Source organism: Notamacropus eugenii, chromosome 5 (genome assembly GCF_028372415.1).
Source record: "Notamacropus eugenii isolate mMacEug1 chromosome 5, mMacEug1.pri_v2, whole genome shotgun sequence".
In the NCBI taxonomy this organism is placed as follows: domain Eukaryota; kingdom Metazoa; phylum Chordata; class Mammalia; order Diprotodontia; family Macropodidae; genus Notamacropus; species Notamacropus eugenii.
In genome coordinates this window covers 139614318-139635828 of record NC_092876.1, presented here as the reverse complement: position 1 = coordinate 139635828, position 21511 = coordinate 139614318, and the positions used below count along the sequence as shown (strand labels likewise).

The 21511-nt window shown below is 40.0% G+C and overlaps 1 protein-coding gene across 1 annotated transcript in view; it reads right to left on the bottom strand.

Moving 5' to 3' along the window:
- Nucleotides 1-20888, bottom strand: part of ZW10 (zw10 kinetochore protein) — a 42989-nt gene extending 22101 nt beyond the window's left edge. The window contains exons 1-7 of the mRNA XM_072611071.1: nucleotides 20679-20888; nucleotides 15633-15767; nucleotides 7902-8003; nucleotides 7686-7763; nucleotides 7391-7550; nucleotides 3602-3751; nucleotides 2514-2705 (exon numbers count right to left, since the gene is read on the bottom strand). Coding sequence (XP_072467172.1) covers nucleotides 2514-2705; nucleotides 3602-3751; nucleotides 7391-7550; nucleotides 7686-7763; nucleotides 7902-8003; nucleotides 15633-15767; nucleotides 20679-20783 — 922 coding nt within the window. The 5' untranslated portion in view covers nucleotides 20784-20888. The remainder of the gene's footprint in view (nucleotides 1-2513; nucleotides 2706-3601; nucleotides 3752-7390; nucleotides 7551-7685; nucleotides 7764-7901; nucleotides 8004-15632; nucleotides 15768-20678) is intronic.
- Between the last annotated feature and the right edge of the window lie 623 nt (nucleotides 20889-21511).

The window sequence follows — 21511 nt, the reverse complement described above, 5'->3', positions numbered from 1 at the left end:
AATCAAACAACAAGTATTTATTAAGCACCTACTATGTGCTGTGACTACAAAGACAAAAAAGAAACAGTCTCTTGCCTCAAGGAGCTAATATTCTATCATGGGAGACTACATAAACACTCACACAAATATGTGTGTACACATATGCAAACAGATATATGTGTACATGTACATACGTATACATACACAAAATATACAAGTATATTCAACATAAAGATACTATGAAGGGGAAAGATACTAGAAAAGAGGAGAGAAATGTTGTGTACATTAAAAAAAAAAGTAAGATGACAGCTGTTTGGATATGTGGAGTAAAGAAGTGAGGGTTAAAGATAACTCCACTGCTGTGAAGCTTAGAGACTGGAAAAACAGTGGTGTCTTTGACAGAAAACAGAAATCAGATGAGAAGCAAGTTCTGAAGGGAAAGATGATGAATTCCATTTTGAACATGTTGAATCTGAAATGTCTATGGATCATCCTGCTAATTATGTCCATTAGGCAGTAGATGATACAGGCCTGCAGTTCAGGGTTGGATTTGGGAGTCATCTGCATACGGATGACAGCTGAATCCATGGGAACTGAAGAGAGTGAAGGGAGAGAAGAAGGCCCAGGACAGAGTCCTGGAATACACCCACAGTCAGGGGATGGGATCTGGATGACAATTCAGCAAAGGAAACTAAGGTGAAATAGACAAATTGGAGTAAATCCAAGAAACAGCAATGTCGCAAAAATTCCAGCAAGGAATATCATACGGGAAGAGAGTGGCACATATTTTAAAAGATAAAGCTATGCTCTTCTCTGGACAATGAAGACAAGGAAAGCTCATAGAGAGACTGGCTTGCAATTTCTCAGTCTTGGCCTTTTTTTTTTTTTCCTTTTGCACACTTGCAAAACTATAGGGCAGGATCCTTGCAGATGCACATTTCATAAGAACTCAGTTTATGACTTCCAAGAAGACAAATTCTAAGTACATCAATTGTCTATTTTTTATTCTTTTCAATCCACAGCTAACAGTGTTTGATTATTCAATATGACAATGTTTTTTATTCTTTTCAATCCATAGCTAAAAATGTTTGATTATTCAACAAAACAGCATAAAGAAAAGTTAAAAAAGAAAAAGACAAAACAAGGTGAGAAAGAAGATAGAGCACAAAAGCAAAACTTCCCAAAGAAAGATTATTTTGGTAGCATAGTGACCAGAACACATGTCAAGCAGCAGGAGATGTTTCAAGTGTGCTACTGAATCACACCCCGTGAAACCTAGGTCACAGACATAATTTTCAGTGTTGCTGATGTGAAACACAAACTTACAGCTTGACTGGCTTTCTGTGTTCTAGGCACACAGCTCTTCATGTGATAGTGCTTTCCCTCATTGAAACATTCCATTTATTTACCCCATTCTTATCACCATTATTATGTACCCTTCATTTCCTGCTTTCCTTGCAGTTAAAACAGGAGAGCTTAAGGGTATTCAATGCTCACTATCATCCAAGGATAGTAGTAAATACAATAGTATTTTCCACATTACCCTAACCAATGTGGTTTAGAAATAACATCACAAATGTATTACAATCAAACCCTGCCATGATAACTAACTAATCTTCAGGAGTTAATCAAAGAACAAGGCTAGCTCAATAAAGAGGTAAAAATTCAAGGTAATTCTACTTGGATGAATTGCAAGGCAAAACCCTGTGAACCAGAGTGAAGAGTTATCATAGAGAATCTCTTTCTCTATTTGGTCCCAGCTTCATCATTCTTCCCCATTTTATTTATTTCCACACATTTATTATCAGATCTACCTATTTCCCCTCCCTTAAAACTGCACAATAAAATAAAAATATAATAAACACATATAATGCAGCAAATTCTTACATTTGCACTGACCATTTATAGCATTTTTCTTATAAAACACTGACTTCCTTTGTAATCACAGTGTCTCAAACATGGTAGGCATTTAATGCTTATTGATTGGTAATGTTACTTCACCTAATTTTATGTTTACCTAGACCAATAAATGCCATTAAATAGATTATGATTACACTGTACACCTAAGACATTGTTAGACACCTGCAATTTTAGGTACTGGTAATTTTGTGATTCAGGAAGAGAAACAGAGATTGTACTACTTCAGAGACACAATTCTCATCCTCCTCTCCACTACCCCCGTCACTCCTCCCCGCACACATATTGTCAGTCCCTATGTACATTCAGATTCTTAGTATGTATCCAACTTTGGAGATTGAGAATCTTTTAAAAATAATAATAAAAATAATACTTAGTATTTATAAAATGCAAGGTGCTATATAATACTGGGGAGGTAAGTGCTGATGTTACCCTCATGTTATAGATGAGGAAACTGAGGCAAACAGATTTAGTGGCTTGCCCAGTGTCACAAAGCTAGTAAATGTCATAAGTCTGGTTTGAATTCAGGTCTTCTTGACTACAGGTCTGACACTTGATCCACTGACCCTGCGTACCACCGTTCCAAAGTAAAGAGATAATGTTTCCAGGCTACATACCTAGCAAGTGTTTCTGAAGAACTTCCAGCACCAGCCTGATCTTAGTAAAAACCTCAGGTGGAGATGAATGTTCCAAGTCAGTTGCCGCAGATTCAAATCGAAAGACAACTGTATCAGGACGGGTGTCAATCAGGGCATGGAGGGATGGATAAGATATCAGGGGCTTGAGGATGTACTTCAACAGCAACTGGCCTAAAAAAGAACACAGTTTTAAAGTTTTAAAGGTCCCTAAAATCTTTAAATTACTAGAAGAGATTTATAAAAATCAGCATTTTACCAAATATGCTATAATCCTTTATTATTACAGGGTGCTACCCAGTGGAATTTCCTACGCTATCTACTGATTTTCATTTAATAATAATAGCTAGTATTTATATAGCACTTTAAGTTGTAATTAGCACTGTACATGTTATCTCATTTGCTCCTCACAACCACCATTTGAGGAAGGTACCATGTTAGAGATGAAGAAACTGAGGGGGACAGAGCTTAAGTGACTTACCCAAAGTCACATAGCTAGTAAATGTCTGAGGCCAGATTTAAACTCAGATTTTCCTGACTCCAGGTCCAATGTTTCAATGTGACCTGGAGATGACCAGGTTTTTCACAAAGGCTCTTTTAATAAAGAACAAGCTCTGGTCCAACATCAACCTGGTACAGGTCTCATAATGAACTGTACATCAGCATCTAAGAGGTACTCTAATTAGGTTCAGAGAAGCTCACTGCCATAAAGATACCGGCAACGAATTGTTCTCGTCCCCACAGCTCACTAACAGTTCACAAAAGCATGGCGGGCTGGCAGTCTGCATCAGTGAAGGGATTACCCACACTGATGAAATCATAGACATGAAATATTAAAGTATAATAACGCTTTGATATCCAACTAAACCAGTCTGTAAGAACAAAAAAATTAGGCTACCTCAATGAAAGAGATGATCACTATAGGGCAATTCTATCAGGATGAACCCCAGGGCCAAACCCCATCATCCACAGAGCAGACCCATCATAATTTCCTTCAGTTTGTATCATCTTTTTTCTTCTGTTAAAGCTTTCTGAAATTTCATTCATATGAAACAAGGTAGCCAACTTACTGAAAGACTTAAGTCTGGTGTGCAGCTCGCCAACAAGAGCAAATGCCAAGAGTACAGAGCTGATAGGTGGGGAAGGGGCCTCATCTTCTTTCTGAGATGGTTCAGTACACAAGTGAAGTTCCGTCTGGAGGGCAGATTCCAAGCTGCTAACTTCAAAAGAAAAAGCAAAACATCATCAGCTGTCACACAGATGCGACTACCAAATATTTCCAGTCCACATTCCCCAAAGGGGAAGAGTAAAGCATACCAAAGTGGGTCCTTCTTACCATGTAAATATGAGATTAAGTTACAATGTGAACTTGTACCACAATGAGGCAGAAAGGAGAACAATATGACGGAAAGAGCACTGGAAAAGGGTCAAGGTCCTAGCTGTGCCACTGACTAGCTGCATGACCAAGGCAAGGTATTTAGTTTTGCAGGGCTTCAATTTCCTTCTCTATAACAAGTGATCATGTTGAACTAAATGATCTCTAAGCATCTTTCTACCAGCAAAATCCAATACGAGCCTAAGTTATACACTCAGAAAACCGCTGATGCTCACCTTTTGGATCAGTACTGATCTGGAATAGTGGGAAGGCCACGAAACAGAATAAGGAATACAAGGGAGGTCATTCTGTTCTTGTGATATCAGAATGCCTCGAATTTTTGACACCATTTCAAACTGAGTGATTTTATGACATTAATTGAGAGCTAAAAGATGAAGCCATGTATAGAAGAGAGGCTTATAAACGTTGCTAAATGAAGAAAATGGAAGTTTATCTAAGCCTCAATTTTTCTTTGATATTTCCATTACGTTGCCCCTATCATATACTGATAGCCTCTAAAACAAAACTGGTCTGGTAAGGTGTGTAACTGACAAAGAACTCAACCCAGCTGTCATGTATCTTCAGATGAGCCAAGCCTGCTCAGCAGACAAGACCTAAAAACCTACAAGGCACTCTTCCTTCAAAATATCTGATATAAACTACATGGGAAACATTTTGGAGTAAGTAATGATAAGAAAAATAGTGATATTTCTTCTCAAGAATGATGACTTAATTTAATATGAATAATTTAGATGCAGGAAAATGTTGTAGTAGAATGAATGTCCTTTCATAATGCCACATTTATATAAAGGAGTTTTTACATAAAGGCTGAAGCACTATTTAAAAAGCTGTGAAATGAAAACACTTCACAATCTGACTCCATTCTCTACTTACTTTTAACAAATGATAAAGACCTGGCACTGTTTGTTATTTACTACTTAATTCTGAATAAGCCACTGAGAATCTCTGGGACTCAGTTTTCTCATCTATAAAAGGTGTTGGAAAAGAACTTTTAACATCCACACCCAAAGACAGACGTATAGAGTCTGAATGCAGCGCAAAGCAGACTATTTTCTTTTTCTTTTGTTTTGTTTTTTTCTTTCTCATGGTTCTTCCCATTAGTTCTAATTCTTCTATACAACATGACTAATGTGAAAATATGTTTAACAGGAATATATGTGTAGAGCCTATATCAGATTGCATTGTCGTCTTGGGCAGGAGGGAGTGGAGGGAGGAGAAGAAAATTTTAAACTTATGGAAGTGAATGTTGAAAACTAAAAATAAATAAATTAACTTAAAAAAACAAAAAAAATAACTTTAAGGTCCCTTCTAACTCTAAATCCTAAGACTTGCTACGATTCTACGATCTACTGAACTACTATCAGTCTCTTTGTCTCGAGTATTCCTTTCCTTAAATCAAAGGATAACAGACCTGTAGCAGAAGGGACCACAGAGACCATCTAGTCCAATCCTGTCATTTTACAGAGCAGGAAACTTCGAGCCAAGGAAGTCTGGTGACTTGTCCAAGATCACACATGCTGTATCATCAGAGGTGACCAATCTAGTGCTTTTTCCACTGTACCACTTTATCTCTTCCTCCAATTTCCTAACATGTCAATTTCACTGTCATTCTCCAGCTCAAAACCCTTCTCTGCCCAGAATTCTAGGCTCTCTATGATTGACCACGATTCTCTATCCAACCTATTTCTTATTATCCTGTTCATGATCCCTCTATCACAACTAGGCCTGTCTCTAAACACCCCAAAGACAGCATGCTGCAAATGAAAGTGATGAGAACTTTATTATTATCACGGGAGTTCAATCTCAGCTCCTTTACTAACTATCCATAAGACCCTGGGTGTGAATTTAGCCTCCCTAGGCCTCAGTTTCCTCAACTGTAAAATGTGTGGCGTGGACTAAATGACATCTAAATCGCTTCCAGCTCCAATCCGAACATCCTGTGTTCATCCCTGAGTAAGCATTTGTTTATACTATATCATGCCATCTCCACTCTGCCCTTCTTCACAAGTCAGCTTAAGGTCAACCTCCACCATGAGGCATGCATTAACTACTGCAACCTATAATGATATTAATAACAATTGATATCTACATAGTACTTTTAAGGCTTTAAATGAACTTTACATACATGATCTCATTTGATCTCAGTGATCTCTCCCATCTCTGGACTTCTATGGTCCTCATTTTTTTGTACTTCCCATTCAGGCTCTTAAACTGTCTACTGGGTTATCTCCCTAACTACACAGTAAGCTTCTTACCAGGGGGATCTTTGGTGTGCTCGTCCTTCGTTGCCAAAGAAGACCATGCCATTAGAGAAATAATGACATGACTTGCACTTGACTTTGTGTTGAGTGAGGGAGGGCTGTGCAGGTCACCAGCCTCACTCCTCCTCCACAGCCATCTGAATCCAGTGACCAGATGTTCATCACGATGACTGGAGATAACCCAGGATGAGGCAACTGGGGTGAAGAGACTTGCCCAAGGTCACACAGCTAGTGAGTGCAAGTGTCTGAGGTGAGATTTGAACTCAGGTCCTCCTGACTCCTGCACTGGTGCTCTATCCACTACATCACCTAGCTGCCCCTAAAGGAATCATAGTATTGGAGATCTAAAATATCCCAGGGGCCATCTAATCCAATCTACTCAATGATAGAAAATTATGAATAGTAAGTACTGTCTCATAAAACAGCAAAAATCAGTGGAGGTGAAAACCAGATCAAGTTTACAGAAAGCTTGGCTCAGAGACCCAAAGGGATCTTTACTTGTACCTAGACTGCCTAAACCAATGCCTTGTTCACTAACCACTCGCTGACTAATTTGTTGATTGAGCAGTTAGGTGGTATAGTGGATAGCATTCTGGGCCTAGAGTCAAGAAAACCTGAGTTCAAATCTGGCCTCAAATCTGCCAAGAAAACACTAAATGACTAAAATGACTGAACAACAACAAAAATGCCTCTGCAGTATCATTTAACCCTTTCCAATGGATTTTCTTGGTGTGCTCAGTTCCACAGTAAACCTTTTATATGAGACAACAGGAAAGCAGTGAGTAGAGGATGGAGAGTTACAATTTCTTTCACACAGTAACAACTCACATGATGGGTTGCTTTACAGTCCAAAGCACTTGCACCTACTTTACCTCTTTTGATCCTGAAGATAACCCTATCAAGTAGGAAGAGTGAACACTCTATGTACACTCTGCAGAGGCGCACCCTCAGGCTCAGAGAGGAGGGGTGACTTGCCCATGGACACACAGCAAATGGCAGAGCTGAGATTGTAACCCAGACTGTCTGATTCCAATCCAGAGCTCTATGGCCTTCCCTTCAATATCAGGAACTAAACACAGACTAAGCACTCCATCAGCACCTTGGATGAAAGAACAAACATTTCTCTTCCTTTAATATAAAAAACACAGAACACATTTCCGTGGCAAATGGGAAGCAAAGCCAGCCAAGAAAAGGAGCATCACCTTTGGACGTAGGGAGCTTCCACGAAGCCAGTTTCTGCCACTCCTCCCCAAGGTGGTAGAGTATGTTCTGCTTCTGGATTGTGAGTTCCACACTGAGGGATTTGAAAATCTGTAATTCAAAGCCTTTCCTGGATTTTAACAACTTCAAGCAGTTCTGTGCCTGGCAGTAAAATGCACAACATGATTAAACATAGTTTGGTTCAGAGAAGTTAAAACATTCTTTCTATGCTAACAAAACAAAGCAAAATTAAAAGAACAACATTACTGCCCCTTTCAGGGAGAAACCCTTTAGTACCTTTTTCAGGTGCTGAGCAGCAGCAACATATTTCTTCTCTGATAAGGCACAATTATATTCTTCAATGGCAGTGGAAAACTGGGAGAGGAGAAGACTTATATTTTGGTTTTACAGAAAAGAACTAAAAACATTAAAAAAAACTCCCTCAACAATGACACTCATTAAGTGAATGAACGCCTCTACTCCCCCCAAAATTCACAGTCCAACTGTACTGACCTCTTGAAGCTGTTTAAGCATGCTCAGGACAACTGTGTCTCTTTCCAGCTGCTGCTTCAGTTGTGTAAATTCCGCAATGGATACATGAAGGTCCTGTTGTACCTAATTAGCAGATCAAAAATACACCTCCTTTTAACTGTGCCATCCCCAGGTAACATAATGCACAAGAAATGTTTTAAAGCAGGTTAATTAATTTGAAATGTAAACATTATTAATGTTGATCCTTTTGATAGGGTAAGTATGGGGAAATTCATTACTTGAATTGTGCCAGGATTACAGAATAGTTTACATTTGATTAAAAATTCATTTTAACCAGTAAATCTAATGCTCATGCTTTATGATGGTGGTAAACCAGAGCTCTTGAAGGCATGCTAGCTGGGCAGAAGCAATTACCCATCGTACCGAACTGGAAAGTCTTCAACAAGTCCAGTGGATTGCACATCCATAAGTTAGAGGACTTGCCCAGCTATCTTTGGAGTGGCTAATCATCAGAAACATGGACAACAGATAGCTACTAATTTTGGCAACAGCAATTCATGAAATTGTCTATTAAAGCACACAAGATTGGTAAATTGCATTGATAAAGAAAATATTCATATCAACAAATTCACAAGTCTTTTGGAAGCATTAATGAAAGTTTGCTGACTAAGGTATTGTGAAGTCTATTTTCTGATTAGCCGATTCACCAAAAAATGTATTTGTTTCAAATATGTTTATTGAAAATCTTTCTAAAATGTATCAGTTCCATTTCCTATTATGCAAAACAGAACAATGTAACTTATCTCTTAAAGGTCTAAATATTCTTTAGTACCTCAAGGCCATAATTTTGATCATCAGTGATTTTTATATAATAAATACAGAATTATAGAATATCAGAGCTTGAAATGGACCTCAGAGGTCAACTAATCCAAGCTCTACTTGAAGCATGAATCCCCTCTACAAAAGCCCAACAAGTGACCATCTAACTTCTTCTTAATCACCTTCAGGGATGAAGAAATCACTTTACACTGAGAACAGCCCATTTCATTTTAGACAGCTCTGTCAGGAAGTCCTTCCTCATACTTCCTCATACCCTCCAAAACTCATTTTTCAGTAATCCCCACCACTACTCCTACTTTTTCTTTCTCCTCTGAAGTAATAAAATTCTCTGCTTTTATAATGGCAACCTTTCAGATATATGAAGATGGCTTTCATGCCTCTCTACCCCATACCCAATAACTCTCTTCTTCCCCAGGTACTTCAATAATCCCCTTATAACATCATTTTGAGTCACACTGCAAGTTGATTGCTCTTGTCTAGACACTTTCCAACTTATCAATGTACTTTTAAAATGCACTCCCTGTCTTGACAGATAGGTGATGGATGCAAAAAGACCATACACTTTTAAGACAGGATATGGGATTGTTTTGTTTGACTATGAACATTTGTTTCAAGAGTTCTGTGTGTGTTTGGTTTTGGTTTTGCCAAAAGAAGTGGGAATGACAGGGAAAGGGGAGACAAGGATAGAGTAGCAAAAGAAGAAAAGATAATTAAGGTATGGTTTTTTAAAAAAATAGAGAGAGAAGAGAACAAAAGGAAAGACAGAAAATGGTTCAGACAAGTAGGACAGTTTTGAAAGCTACAGGATGAATTTATTATATACTTAAAAGGAAAGCAAGCTGTACTTAACAGATATATGCAGCTTTGTGTACATTCTTTTCTGTTCTACTATGTAAATGGAAATGTCCATTTTATTTGATGTTTGCTAAGTTCAGAATAAAAATAAAATTTATTTTAAAAAAAATTTTTTTTTTACCCAGAACAATACTGGTTGAAGCAGCATCATGTTGTACAGAGGGATTCTTGCCTTCCTCACTCTGGATACTATGCTTCTATTAAAGTACTCTAATATGTCATTTATTTCTGCTTAACTTCATATCTCCAATCTGGTACTTGTACGCAAATTTTTTAGAGACGCTAACATGCACAAGGGCACAGTGTTTGTTGAATGCTGTGTCTGGAGTAAGGAAGACCTGGCAGGCACTTCCTAGCTTTGTGACCCTGGGCAAGTCACTTAACCTCTATCTGCCTCATTTCCCTCAAATGAGGATAACAACAGCACCTATTCCTAGGGTTGTTGTAAGGATCAAATGAGATAATAATTATGAAGCATTTATCCTTGTATTTCACACACAGCAAGCACTATGAAATGTGAGCTGTTATTTTTAATATTATATTCATTAAGTGTTTTGCAAATCCCAAAACACTATATAAAGACTATTATTATTATTATTAATCCAAACTAAAGGACCTTATATTTAAGCCTATTAAATTTCACTGCATATAACACTGGACTGGAAAAAAATGTAAGCTGATAAAGAGGGAAGAACTCAAGTAGAAGAACCAAGTAGAAAATATTGTTGTTCAATATTTTCAATGGTCTCTGACTCTGTGACCCTGTTTGGGGTTTTCTTGGCAAAAATACTGGAGTGGTTTTCCATTTCCTTCTCCAGTTCCTTTAACAGATGAGGAAACTGAGGCAAACAGGGCTGAGTGACTTGTCCAGAGGCACACAGCTAGTTAAGTATCTGAGGTCAGATTTGAACTCAGGAAGATGAGGCTTCCTAACTGCAGGCTCAGGACTCTTACCTACTGTGCCACCTAGTTGTCCAGAAGACCTGAAGGGAAGTTAAAGAAAAGGATTCATGATGAAGGGAAAAGAAAATAGGATTCAAGGAGGAGGAAGAGAAGGAACCTTGGAGGAGGATAAAATAAGTTAATGTGTTAGGTGTGGCTGTCCAGGTGGCAACAAGGTCAGTATGGAAGACCTTCACAAGGAATCTGTCACAGATCTTTCAACAGAGCTACTAGCTAGAACAAAGGGCTGAAAATTTTACTTATGGAGAACAGGTATGAAGAATTTTTGAATAGAGTTTACAATGTTTGTATGTCAACCACAATCAAATGACTAATCAAATCTCAATGCAGCTGGGTCTCCTTCCTAGAAGAACAAGGTAAAGTATCTTAAGGAACATGTATAATCTACTCTTTGGATTTTCAAGAATAACTTTTTAAATAAAATGAAGGCATAAATATCAAAATGAAAAAAAGTAATCTGAAGAGGCTAGGCAGGATTCTGACCTGTGTAAGGAGGATAGAGGGTGAGAAAATGGCACACAGAAAAGAAAAAGGAGCACTGCTATGAGGCTGCTCCTGAAGAGGAGGGCTCTGGACTCTGAGGAGAAAGCAGCTCTTTGTATTCTGGGGAATAATAATATAGATCCATAGGTGAGGTCAAGTGAGACATAATCCAGAAAGGGTCAGAATCAAAGCAAATGAGCTGTGGTGGTTGGAGTGCTATGAAGGCAGCTGTTTGTCGCTGTTAGAATAAAAGGGCGTCTTGTCTTCCCAGGACATATATCTAAGATGTGACAAAGAACCCCCCAAGGCCTGTCAAACTAGATGATGAATACCTATTTCTGGTAATTCACTATTAGGGCAAAAATGATACTATGTCATAAGGAATCTAGAAAGCATTGCTAAAGATTATGAAGTCTGAGGCAAAAAACTAAAGACCTTAGGGCACAAGTGATGCTCTGTATCATTACTGACAACCAAAAACAAAAGCTGCAGATGAGCAAAGCACTGTCCTGTAGGAACAGTGTCAGGAGTATGAAAGTACAGAAGGGAGGAAGGCTGTCAAAGATGTTAAAGGTCAAAAAGAGTGTAGAGAAGGGATACTGGGGCAAGGGGAGGATCCAGGGAGAGACAGGACTGGGGAAAGGGAGGATCCAGAGAGAGACAGGACTGGGGAAAGGGAAGATCCAGGGAGAGACAGGATTGGGGAAAGGGAGGATCCAGGGAGAGACAGGATTGGGGAAAGGGAGGATCCAGGGAGAGACAGGACTGGGGAAAGGGAGGATCCAGGGAAAGACAGGACTGGGGAAAGGGAGGATCCAGGGAGAGACAGGACTGGGGAAGGGAGGATCCAGGGAGAGACAGGACTGGGGAAAGGGGAGGATCAAGAGAAGGCTAGGACTATAGATCAGAGTGGAGAGATCACCCAATGATCATGGATGAGAGTGAAGGCAATGTCACCCAACTCTTTGCTTCTGTTTTCTCTTCCAAGAAGAATGATGGGATTGGAAATTATAATTAAACTCTTAGGTTCCAAAAGAGAATGGGAAACCCTGCTCTCCCCTGACCTCAGCACTATCCCTCTGCACAGGCTCTTTGCCAGGCCTGGGTTCTTCTTTCTTTCACCTGTGAATCCGGAGCTTCCCTTCAAGAATCAACTCAGGCACCACTTCCTAGACAAAGTCTCACTCAGTCGGCTAATTGTGAGTGTTCTCTCCCTCCTCTCCTCAGGTCTTCTGGCACTTAGTTATATTTTTGTACTCTGTCTCTCACTTAGGATATAAGCTCCTTGAAGGCAGGAACTATTTTTCCTTCTATCTCTGTATCCCCAGGGCCAGGTTCAGTGCCTTGCACAACAGACACTTAATAAATGTGTTTGCTAACTGTATAGTGATAAAGTATCTAGCTGCTCTTAATGAGTTCATGTCTCCAATCCCAGAAAAACCACCTCCAAGAGTACCAAAAAAACCTGGCAAATGTGATTGCTTAGTGGTTAAACCTAGGCCACTGCTAATAGTCTCTAAAAACGATAAAGAACAGAAGCAATTCAAATAATGGAAGAAAGACTAATGTCCCAATTTTCAAGAAGAGTAGAGAACAAAAATTGCAAACTGTGGGCAAATAAACTGGATTTTGATTCCTGGTTAAAAAAAAAAAAGTAAATAATACTATTAAAAATATCATTAGTGAACAAACAAAAAAATCAAAACTAAGTACTTATGGTAAGGATCCATCACAGCTCCATCAAGAACAGGTCATGCCAGACTAACCTCATTTCCTTTTCAGAAATTGTTACCCAACTGGTTAACTAAAGGAACACAGGAAATATCGTTTACCTAAATTTCAACTAAGCATTTGACAAAATATCTCATGCTATTCCTGTTGACCAAAAGGGGACCTGTCAGTCAGACAATAGTACACTTAAGCAGATTCAGAACTGACTGGCTGTGCCCTGGAGGTCTTCAGTTTCTTGCTCCAGACTTCATAATGACCTAGTTGAACTGACTTTCAAAGGACCCAAACTCGTATTATTAGTCAACCTGGAAGGGGGTCTCTAAACAGTATCCCAGGGATCTGTGCTTGATCTTATCTAGAGCCATTTGACACTTATCAATTCCTTGGATAAAGACATAAGTAGGTCTGTTTATCAATTTGCATGTAACATTAAATTGGGAGGCATAGCAAACATGTTGGATGGGAGTATCAGATCCCATAAGATCTGGAGAGCTTAGGACACCAAGCCAAGTCTAAAGAAATGAAATGTAAAAGAATTAATGTAAAATCTTACCCTTAGGTTCCAAGAAATAAAATAAAATAAACTCCTCAAGTACAAAATTCCCATGGCTACACAGCAGTTTGTCTGCAAAAGACCTGGAGTTTGGGACAGCTAGGTGGTGCAGTGAATAGAGCACAGGTCCTGGAGTCAGGAGGACCTGAATTCAAATCTAGCCTCAGACACTTGACACTAACCATGTGACTTTGGGCAAGTCACTTAACACCAAATACCTTGCATATTCCCCTCCAAAAGAAAAAAAAAGACTTGGGAGTTTTCATGGACTGTAAGCTCGGTGTGCATTAACAATATGTTACGGCAGCAACTAAAGCTAATAAGTTATTAGGCTACATTAAAAGAGGAATAGTGTCCAGGACTGGAGATGTGACAGCCCTGCTGTGTTCTGCCCTGGTCAGATGACAACTACAAGACACTGTTTGATTGAAAAGCTGTGTGTGTTCGTCCTTCATTGCCGAAGAAGACCGTGCCATCAGAGAAATAACGACATGACTTACACTTGACTTTGTCTTGAGTGGGGGAGGGCTGTGCAGGTCACCAGCCTCACTTCTCCTCCAGAGCCATCTGAATCCAGTGACCAGATATTCATCACGATGACTGGAAATGACCCAGGATGAGGCAATTGAGGTTAAGTGACTTGCCCAAGGTCACACAGCTAGTGAGTATCAAGTGTCTGAGGTGAGATTTGAACTCAGGTCCTCCTGAATCCTGCACTGGTGCTCTATCCACTCCAGAAGAAGGCAACAAAGATGGTGAAGTGCCTAAAGATCATACTATGAGCATTAATTGAAAGGAAATGGGGTGGAAGAAGATAAGCTTTAGTGAAGAACCAAACAGCTGCCTCATAGTACTGGATAGGGTTAGGCTTGTTTTGTTTACCAAAATAGGGCAGAACTAAGAATAAAGGATGAAGGCGTGAAGGGAAAACTTGTTAATTCTCAGAACCATCCAAAAGTAAAATGGACTGCCTTGGAAAGTAAGGGGCACCTCCTTGTAAGGGGCCTTCAAGTAAATGTTGTGCACTTATTGGATATTCCGCTCTTCAACACAGTATCAGTTTGTCTGAGGTCCCTTCCAACTCAGAGAGCTGGGTTTCTATAAATCTGTACTGACCACACAACACTTATCAACACCTGAGAGATTCTTTATTTAGTTTCTTCTTCTTTGCCTATTTCTTCTTGAAGCCAAAGATAATTCATGTAAAAGTGTTTCAAAAAGTACACCTGGGTACAAAATGTTATTATCTATTCTACTTTCAAACTTGCTTTGAGAATTCATCAGGAGAAGCACTTTTATCCTTAAATTAAGGAAGAAGCACTTAAGCACCTACTATGTGCTAGGCATTTGAACCTCACAACAACCCTGGGAGATAGGTGTTATTATTATCCCCATTTTACAGTTCAGGAAACTGAGGCAGACCAAGGAGACTTGCCTAGGGTCACACAACCTGAGGCTGATCTGAACTCATCTTCCTGACTAGAGTAATGTTATACGACTAGGACTTTATGCACTGTCACTGCATCATTCAGGATTCTAAGAGAAAGAAATAAAACTGGGCTTTTCCCTAGCCCAATGAAACATTTTTATTTTTTTCTGCATATCACTGAAGGACTTTTAGCAGGGTACCCTGAAAGAGAGAGAAGCAAGAGATACCTGACAGGTCAGATGACCACTGCCACCTACACAGTCCTGAACCTTGGGAACAGCAACGCTTCCAGCCTGGTGCCACTGGCCATCACCTCGGAAAGCAGCACCTAACAGAGATGCCACCGGGCCTCTGCTCCTGCAGGTGCCCCAGCCCCAGCTACTGAAGACCCAGAAAAGAAAGGTCTTGCCACCAAAGTCCTTGGTCCCATCAACTGGTTCAACATCAGAAACTGATATGATTTTTATCAGTGGAAATGATAATTAAGGAAGAGGTATTACCATCTACTTTGCTGCTGCACCCCAAGGACCATGGGACTTTTCCATCAGACTTACAGCTAAAACCTTCCATATGTGTTGCCTCCATTACAAGGTGAGCTCCCTGAGAGCAGGGACTGTCTGGCTTTTGCTTTTATGTCTCCAACACTTATCACACAGTAGATATTTAGCAAACACTTTCATTCATATATTCATTTATCACTTTGGACAAGGACTTCACAGAACAGTAAGAGAAGCTTAAGGTTAGAAGGGATCATTTGTTGTAAATCTTTCATATGAGAGATGAAGACACTGAAGCACAGAGTGGCCACAGTCTGGTGAATTACATTGCTCCAATAAACCTTCAGTGAGAATAATTTGCCTTCCCCAAATAACTGAGTGTCAGGTTGGGGCACTCTTACCTCGCTCTCCACCCTGGATTTTAGCAGGTCAATGTCACCACACAGCTCGTCCACCTGGGTCACCAGGTCCTGGGCACTCTGCATGCTGGGCAAGAACTCATTGTACTTCTTACTGATCATGCTGCAGACCTCGCCCTGGAATTCAAAATGAGGTCATTGTGGATCACTGTGAAGTTAGGATTTCTACAAGAATTATCTCCTTCCAGACAAACAATATTACATTTCTTTTTCAGGCCAAGGTGTTTTAGCTCTTCCAAACTTAAAGGTTCCAGGACAAATTAACAGTATAGATAGAATCGCTGAGCTTCATTATTTCCCAAAACGGTCCCTGACCCCTAATGTTGCCCAGAAGTTATTGAAACATTTGGAAAAGGGGCAAAATAGACAACCAGATTCAACAGCCTCATTCAGATTAAAACCAATTTTCATTTATGCATATGTTCATGTAAAAGAGAACACACAAATAATTTTCTTATGTTTACTACTTAGAATCTATTTGCCTCACAACTCCATGAAATAAACAGCACAAATATTGTTATTCCCATTTTACAGATTAAGAAACTGAGGCTCAGAAGGGTAAAAGGTATACCTCATTTGAAAGGAAAAGACCAGATAAAAGGGGTGATAGAAGTTCCCAAAGAATCCAATTCACCATTTCCAGCTGTCTATGTTCCACCATACTGAGAAAACTTATAGATGAAATTGCCAGGCTGTTATCAAGAATCTTTAAAAAACTGTGAGGGGGGAAAGAGGAGACACCAGACTGGATAAGAGTAAATGGCTCAAGTTAAAGAAAGCGAATAGGATCAGTACACCACATGCTACTGAGTGTAACTTCAATTCCAGGCAAAGTTCTGGAATGCATCACTAAAGAAATGGTTTTTGAGCATGCAGAAAAATGACATGATGTATCAAGATACATTTATCAAGAACATGTTACACCTAACTAACCTCATTTCCATTTCTGAAAAGGCTACTGGACTGAAAAATGAAAGGAATTTAGTGTATCAAATACATCCAGATTTTAGCACAGCATTTGACAAAATTTCTCTATATACTTCTGTATGAGATGGGAAAGATGTGGGCTAGGAGATAGGAAATAGATGGATTTAGAGCTGTTTGAAAAACCAGACCCAGAGTGCTGATGGATCAAGGTCAACTTGAAGATGACATGTCATGGGGCTCTGTCCCTAGGTCAATTCTGTTCAATATTTTTTATCAACAACTTGAACAAAAGTATCAACTTTTTATCAACAACCCAAATGACGATAAGTTGGGAGAATAACTAATATGCTGATGATAAATTTGAGATCCAAAAAGATCTCAAAAAGTTAGAAATGGGACAAATCTAATAAAATGACACACAAAAAGGAAATATGTAAATTATTATACTAGCTCAAAAATCAATTGTACTAAGTAAGAGAGATAAGGCTAAACAGTTTTAAGGTTTTAAAATTTCCTCTTTGAAAAGATGATATCTTATAGTACACAAGAAAAATATTATGAAATATATAAAGCTTTAGAATATGAAACATAATCAAACATACAAGAGGAAGTACAGTTATGAGGCTTTTTTATTTATATAATAAAACAAGCATTTCCATAACAGTACAATAAAAATACAATTGTACATGAAACTGCAAAACTACTATGCAAAACTTGCTATTCCTTTCAAATATACAACAAAATCACCATGTAAATTTTTTTCTTCCCTCCCTTCCTATCCTAGAGACAGCTATCACTAGACAAAAATAGGTATATTATTCTAAACATAATTCTGTTTATCAGTTCTTTCTCTGGATGTAGATAGCACCTTTTTTCCTAGGTCCTCTATATTTAATCTGGGTATTTATTGTAATAGACAAAATGACTTATTTGCTCAATGTCATTCCTAAAACAATCTGGCTATTACTGTATACAGTGTTCTCTTGGTTCTGCTCACCTAGCTCTTCATTATTTTGTGCAAGTCTTTTCATGTTTTTCTAACATCACGGAGCTCATCACTTCTTACAGCACAGTAGTGAGGCTTTAAGAAAATAAATTGTGCATGCTTTCATCTAACTTAAAATATTACTGTAAGAAATACACAGGAAAAAAGAGACAATTTATACAGTCTGTTCAACTAAGGCCATGGGACAATTATTGGTCAGGTGTAATGCTCATTCAAAATGCCACGCTTCCACATGCCTGATCAATGGAAAAAAACCTTTTAAGATGGCTGTATAAGTGATGGTAAAGTACTGTCACATCCAGTTAACTTCATACCACAAAAACTCTATTTCTGTTATATTTATGGCATGTTTGTCAGCAGTAGTATGAGTTCTGTTGCTCCATAAAAGCTTTGCAAAAGCATGAAGTTGTTTAGAGGTATATTTTGTGTCTATACAAGGAAAAATTCCCTAATAACTAAAGCTGTACCAAAATCGACCTACCCACAAATGGAAGGGGCAGTCACAGGACACACTGGGTCTATACCACTAGAGGTCACCAAAATGTAGCAAAATTTGTAGAGCTTTGGAGGAGCTATGGAAATACTCCATTTCCCCTTCTTCAAATGGAAGCTGGATGATTGCTCCCCGGTGACGTTCTAGAGAGAAATTTCTAGTCTACTGCAGGTAGCTTCTGAGTTCCTCTCCAATTTCAAGAGTCTTCCTGACTCTAATTTCAGTTTTCTCCAATTCTAACAAATATTTATTTAGTACCTAAACAGGAGCAAAGCACTGTCCCAGGCACTGGCAATAAAAAGACAAAAACTCAGACCATCCCCTAAGAAACTTAAATCTTAATCAAGGAGAAATAATACATGCACAAACATATATGATACTATGATACTTTACTAAGCAGTAAAGATGGGAGTGAGAAGGAAAAGTTTCACAACAGATAGTATCCAGAACACTAAAATTAAAAATGAACCAAACCTAAAGATAAATTCTAAAGATAACAAAAAGGGCTTTTTTTAAACTATGTTGAAGGCAAGAGAAAAATCCAAGAGAGGACTGAAAGTGTGTTCAACAAATGGGATGATAATAACAGAACTATTCAACTCTTGCTTTCTTTGTTTTCTTGATCAAGAAGAATAACCTTCCAAGTGTGACATATAGAAAAAAAATGTAAACAAGGAGTTAAACCCCAAGATAACTAAGAAAGAACTTCAGCTTGTCCTAGACTCTGAGTCAAAAGGCCCTGCGGTAAACCATACCCTAGGGTACATGACAGCTGTGATTGCTGAGTTTGCCAATGATTTTTTTTTCCTATCAGGAGAGGTACCAGAGGATTGGAGATAATTACATTTTTTTTAATGGAAGAGAGGGTAGAACTTTTAAAATATAGGCTGATGAGCTTGACTTCAATTTCTGACAAAACTCCTGAATACATTATTAAAGGGGTGACTAGTGAGCATTTACAATGGGAAACAGTAATCATAAAGAGGCATTAAGTATAAGTCATGCTAATTTAACCTCACTTCCTTTTTTGACTAGGTTACTAAACTGGTAGGTAGATAATAGGTATGGGCATAGCATGTAACAATATCTCACATCCTAACTTTATAGAACAAGATAGAAAGACATGTGGTCTAGGTCAGAACTGGTGAAATAACTGGATTAGTTATTAAAGAGTCAGTGTCAACTTGGGCAGACCTTTCTGGTAGAACTTAATAGAGATTTGTCTAAATTTGATGTTTTTATGAATGACTCAGAAGAAGGCATGGGTGGCATATATGTAAAATTTGCAAATGACACAAAGCTGGGAGGGGTAAGAAATTGAGTCAAAACCTAAGACACACCTTCAGCATGCTAGAAGGACAGGCCAGATCTAATAAAGTAAAAGTTAAGAGAGAGCCAGTGTGCTAGAGTAGATACACAGCAGGCCCTGGAGTGAAGAAGGTGGCACGATCAAATCCCACCTCTTGCACATACTGGCTGTGTGACCCTGGACCTGTCCCTTAACTTCTCAGTGGACTGGAAGCCGCTGAAAGGTGTCTATAATCACTCATAAAAGAAGTTTTCTGTGCCAATGACACCATAGTCAGTAAAACAGAGATAAGGTAAAGTTCTACACTTTGATTTTAAAAAAAAACAGCTTCCTGAGTACAGGCCGTGAGAGGCATGGCTAGAAGCAAGAAAACCTTGTGGAGACCTAAGTGGCCATTAGACTGGGGATGAGTTAACACTGCAGCGGGACGGCCTCCAAAACTTAATACAAACTTAGGCTGCATCGTAGGAAAAAAAAGGTGCACTGCCCAGAACGAGGAGGATGACATTCCTATCATACACCGCCCGGCTAGCAAAGGCTCAGAGAAAGGAAACTAGAATGAGGAGGGGCCTGGAGAGAAAACTCATGCCACCCAAAGACCCACTGAAAGAAGGGAGGATTTCAGCCTAAAAAAAGGAGGAGGGGCTGGGAGAGCTGTCTCCAAAGGGGGCAGGCTCCAGAAGGCAAGGCCGGAGGAAGCCAGGATGTTTTATGTGACTATAAGGAACACTTATTTTCAGAAACCTCCACTCAGTCGTCAATAGACATTTATTTAAAGTGCCTACTAGGGGAGAGTGCCGGACTGCCTGGAGTCCGATCCGGCCTCGGACACTTACTAGCTGCGTGACGCTGGACACGTTACTTCCTTCACCCTGTTGGCCTCAGTTTCCTCAACTGTCAAATAAGCTGGAGCAGGAAATGACCAACCGCTCCAGGACCTGTGTCAAGGAAAGGCCGAGCGGGGCCAGACCCTTGCCACACATGCCAGGCGCTGCCCTGAGCGCTGGGAACACCAGAGGCCCAGGCAGCCCCTGCCCTCAAAGGGTTAATGGGGAAGACACCGGGCCCTCAAATACGTAGGGGGCAAGCTGCGCACGGGATAAACACAGCAAGTGCCTAATAAATGCTTATTGGCGAAGTTCCCCCTCCCCCTTCATCTACTCCCAGCCTCGCTGTTGCCACGTTTCCCCCCCATTCCCCCCTAATCTCCACTTTCCTCCCCCTCACGCCCCCGTGCTCTCCACTCTCACCTGGCCAGTCCCCCCGCCCGCCCCGTCCACGCCCGGTCCTCACCTTGATCTCCTCCACCCTCCTGGTCAAGCGACCGATCCGAGTACCCAGATCCTCCTTCTCCAGTCGCCCCGAGTGCGCCAACACGTCGGTCACAAAAGACGACATCCTTCCAGCTCAGGACAGCCGACCCCAATTCCCCGGCAAAAGCCACAGCGACCGCCACCACCTCCCGCGCCAGCGCAACAGCCCGGGTCCCGCCGCTTGGCCGCCGCGCACGGCCTGCTGGGAGAGTGAGTTTCCTCGGCCCAAAGAGCCCTGAGCCCAGGGGCAGTGCTGTACTACAACTCCCGAGAAGCAACGCGCCACCGGGCTCTTTCGGGGTTCCACGGTGTCCTGTTGCAGTCAAATAACAGAGGGACGCGTTGCGTTTACTTTTTCTCCTCTCAACTCCTTTTAAATCTCTGAGCGGTTCCCGTTCTTTTTTTTCTTTTTATTTATAATTAATTTATTAGTTTTCAGTTTTCAACAATCACTTCCATAACTTATATGGATTCTACACGTATATTCTTAGTAAACACATTTTCACATTAGTCATGTGGCATAGAAAAATTAAAAAGAATGGGAGAAAGCTTGAGAAAAAACAACACCAAACATAACACAGGAGAAAACATTCTTCTCCGTTCTGCACTCCGATTCCGTAGTTCTCTCTCTGGATGTGGCTGGCGTTTTGCCTCGAGAGTCCTTGGGAGTGTTTTGGGTTCTTGCGTGGCTGTCAGTCTCTCAAAGACAGACGTCATCCCTGGGGCTGTCTCCTGGTGCTGCTCATCTCCTGTGATTGAGCCAGCACCAAACCCAAAGGCAATGGTTCCCTAAAACCCTAAGCAAACCAGGTA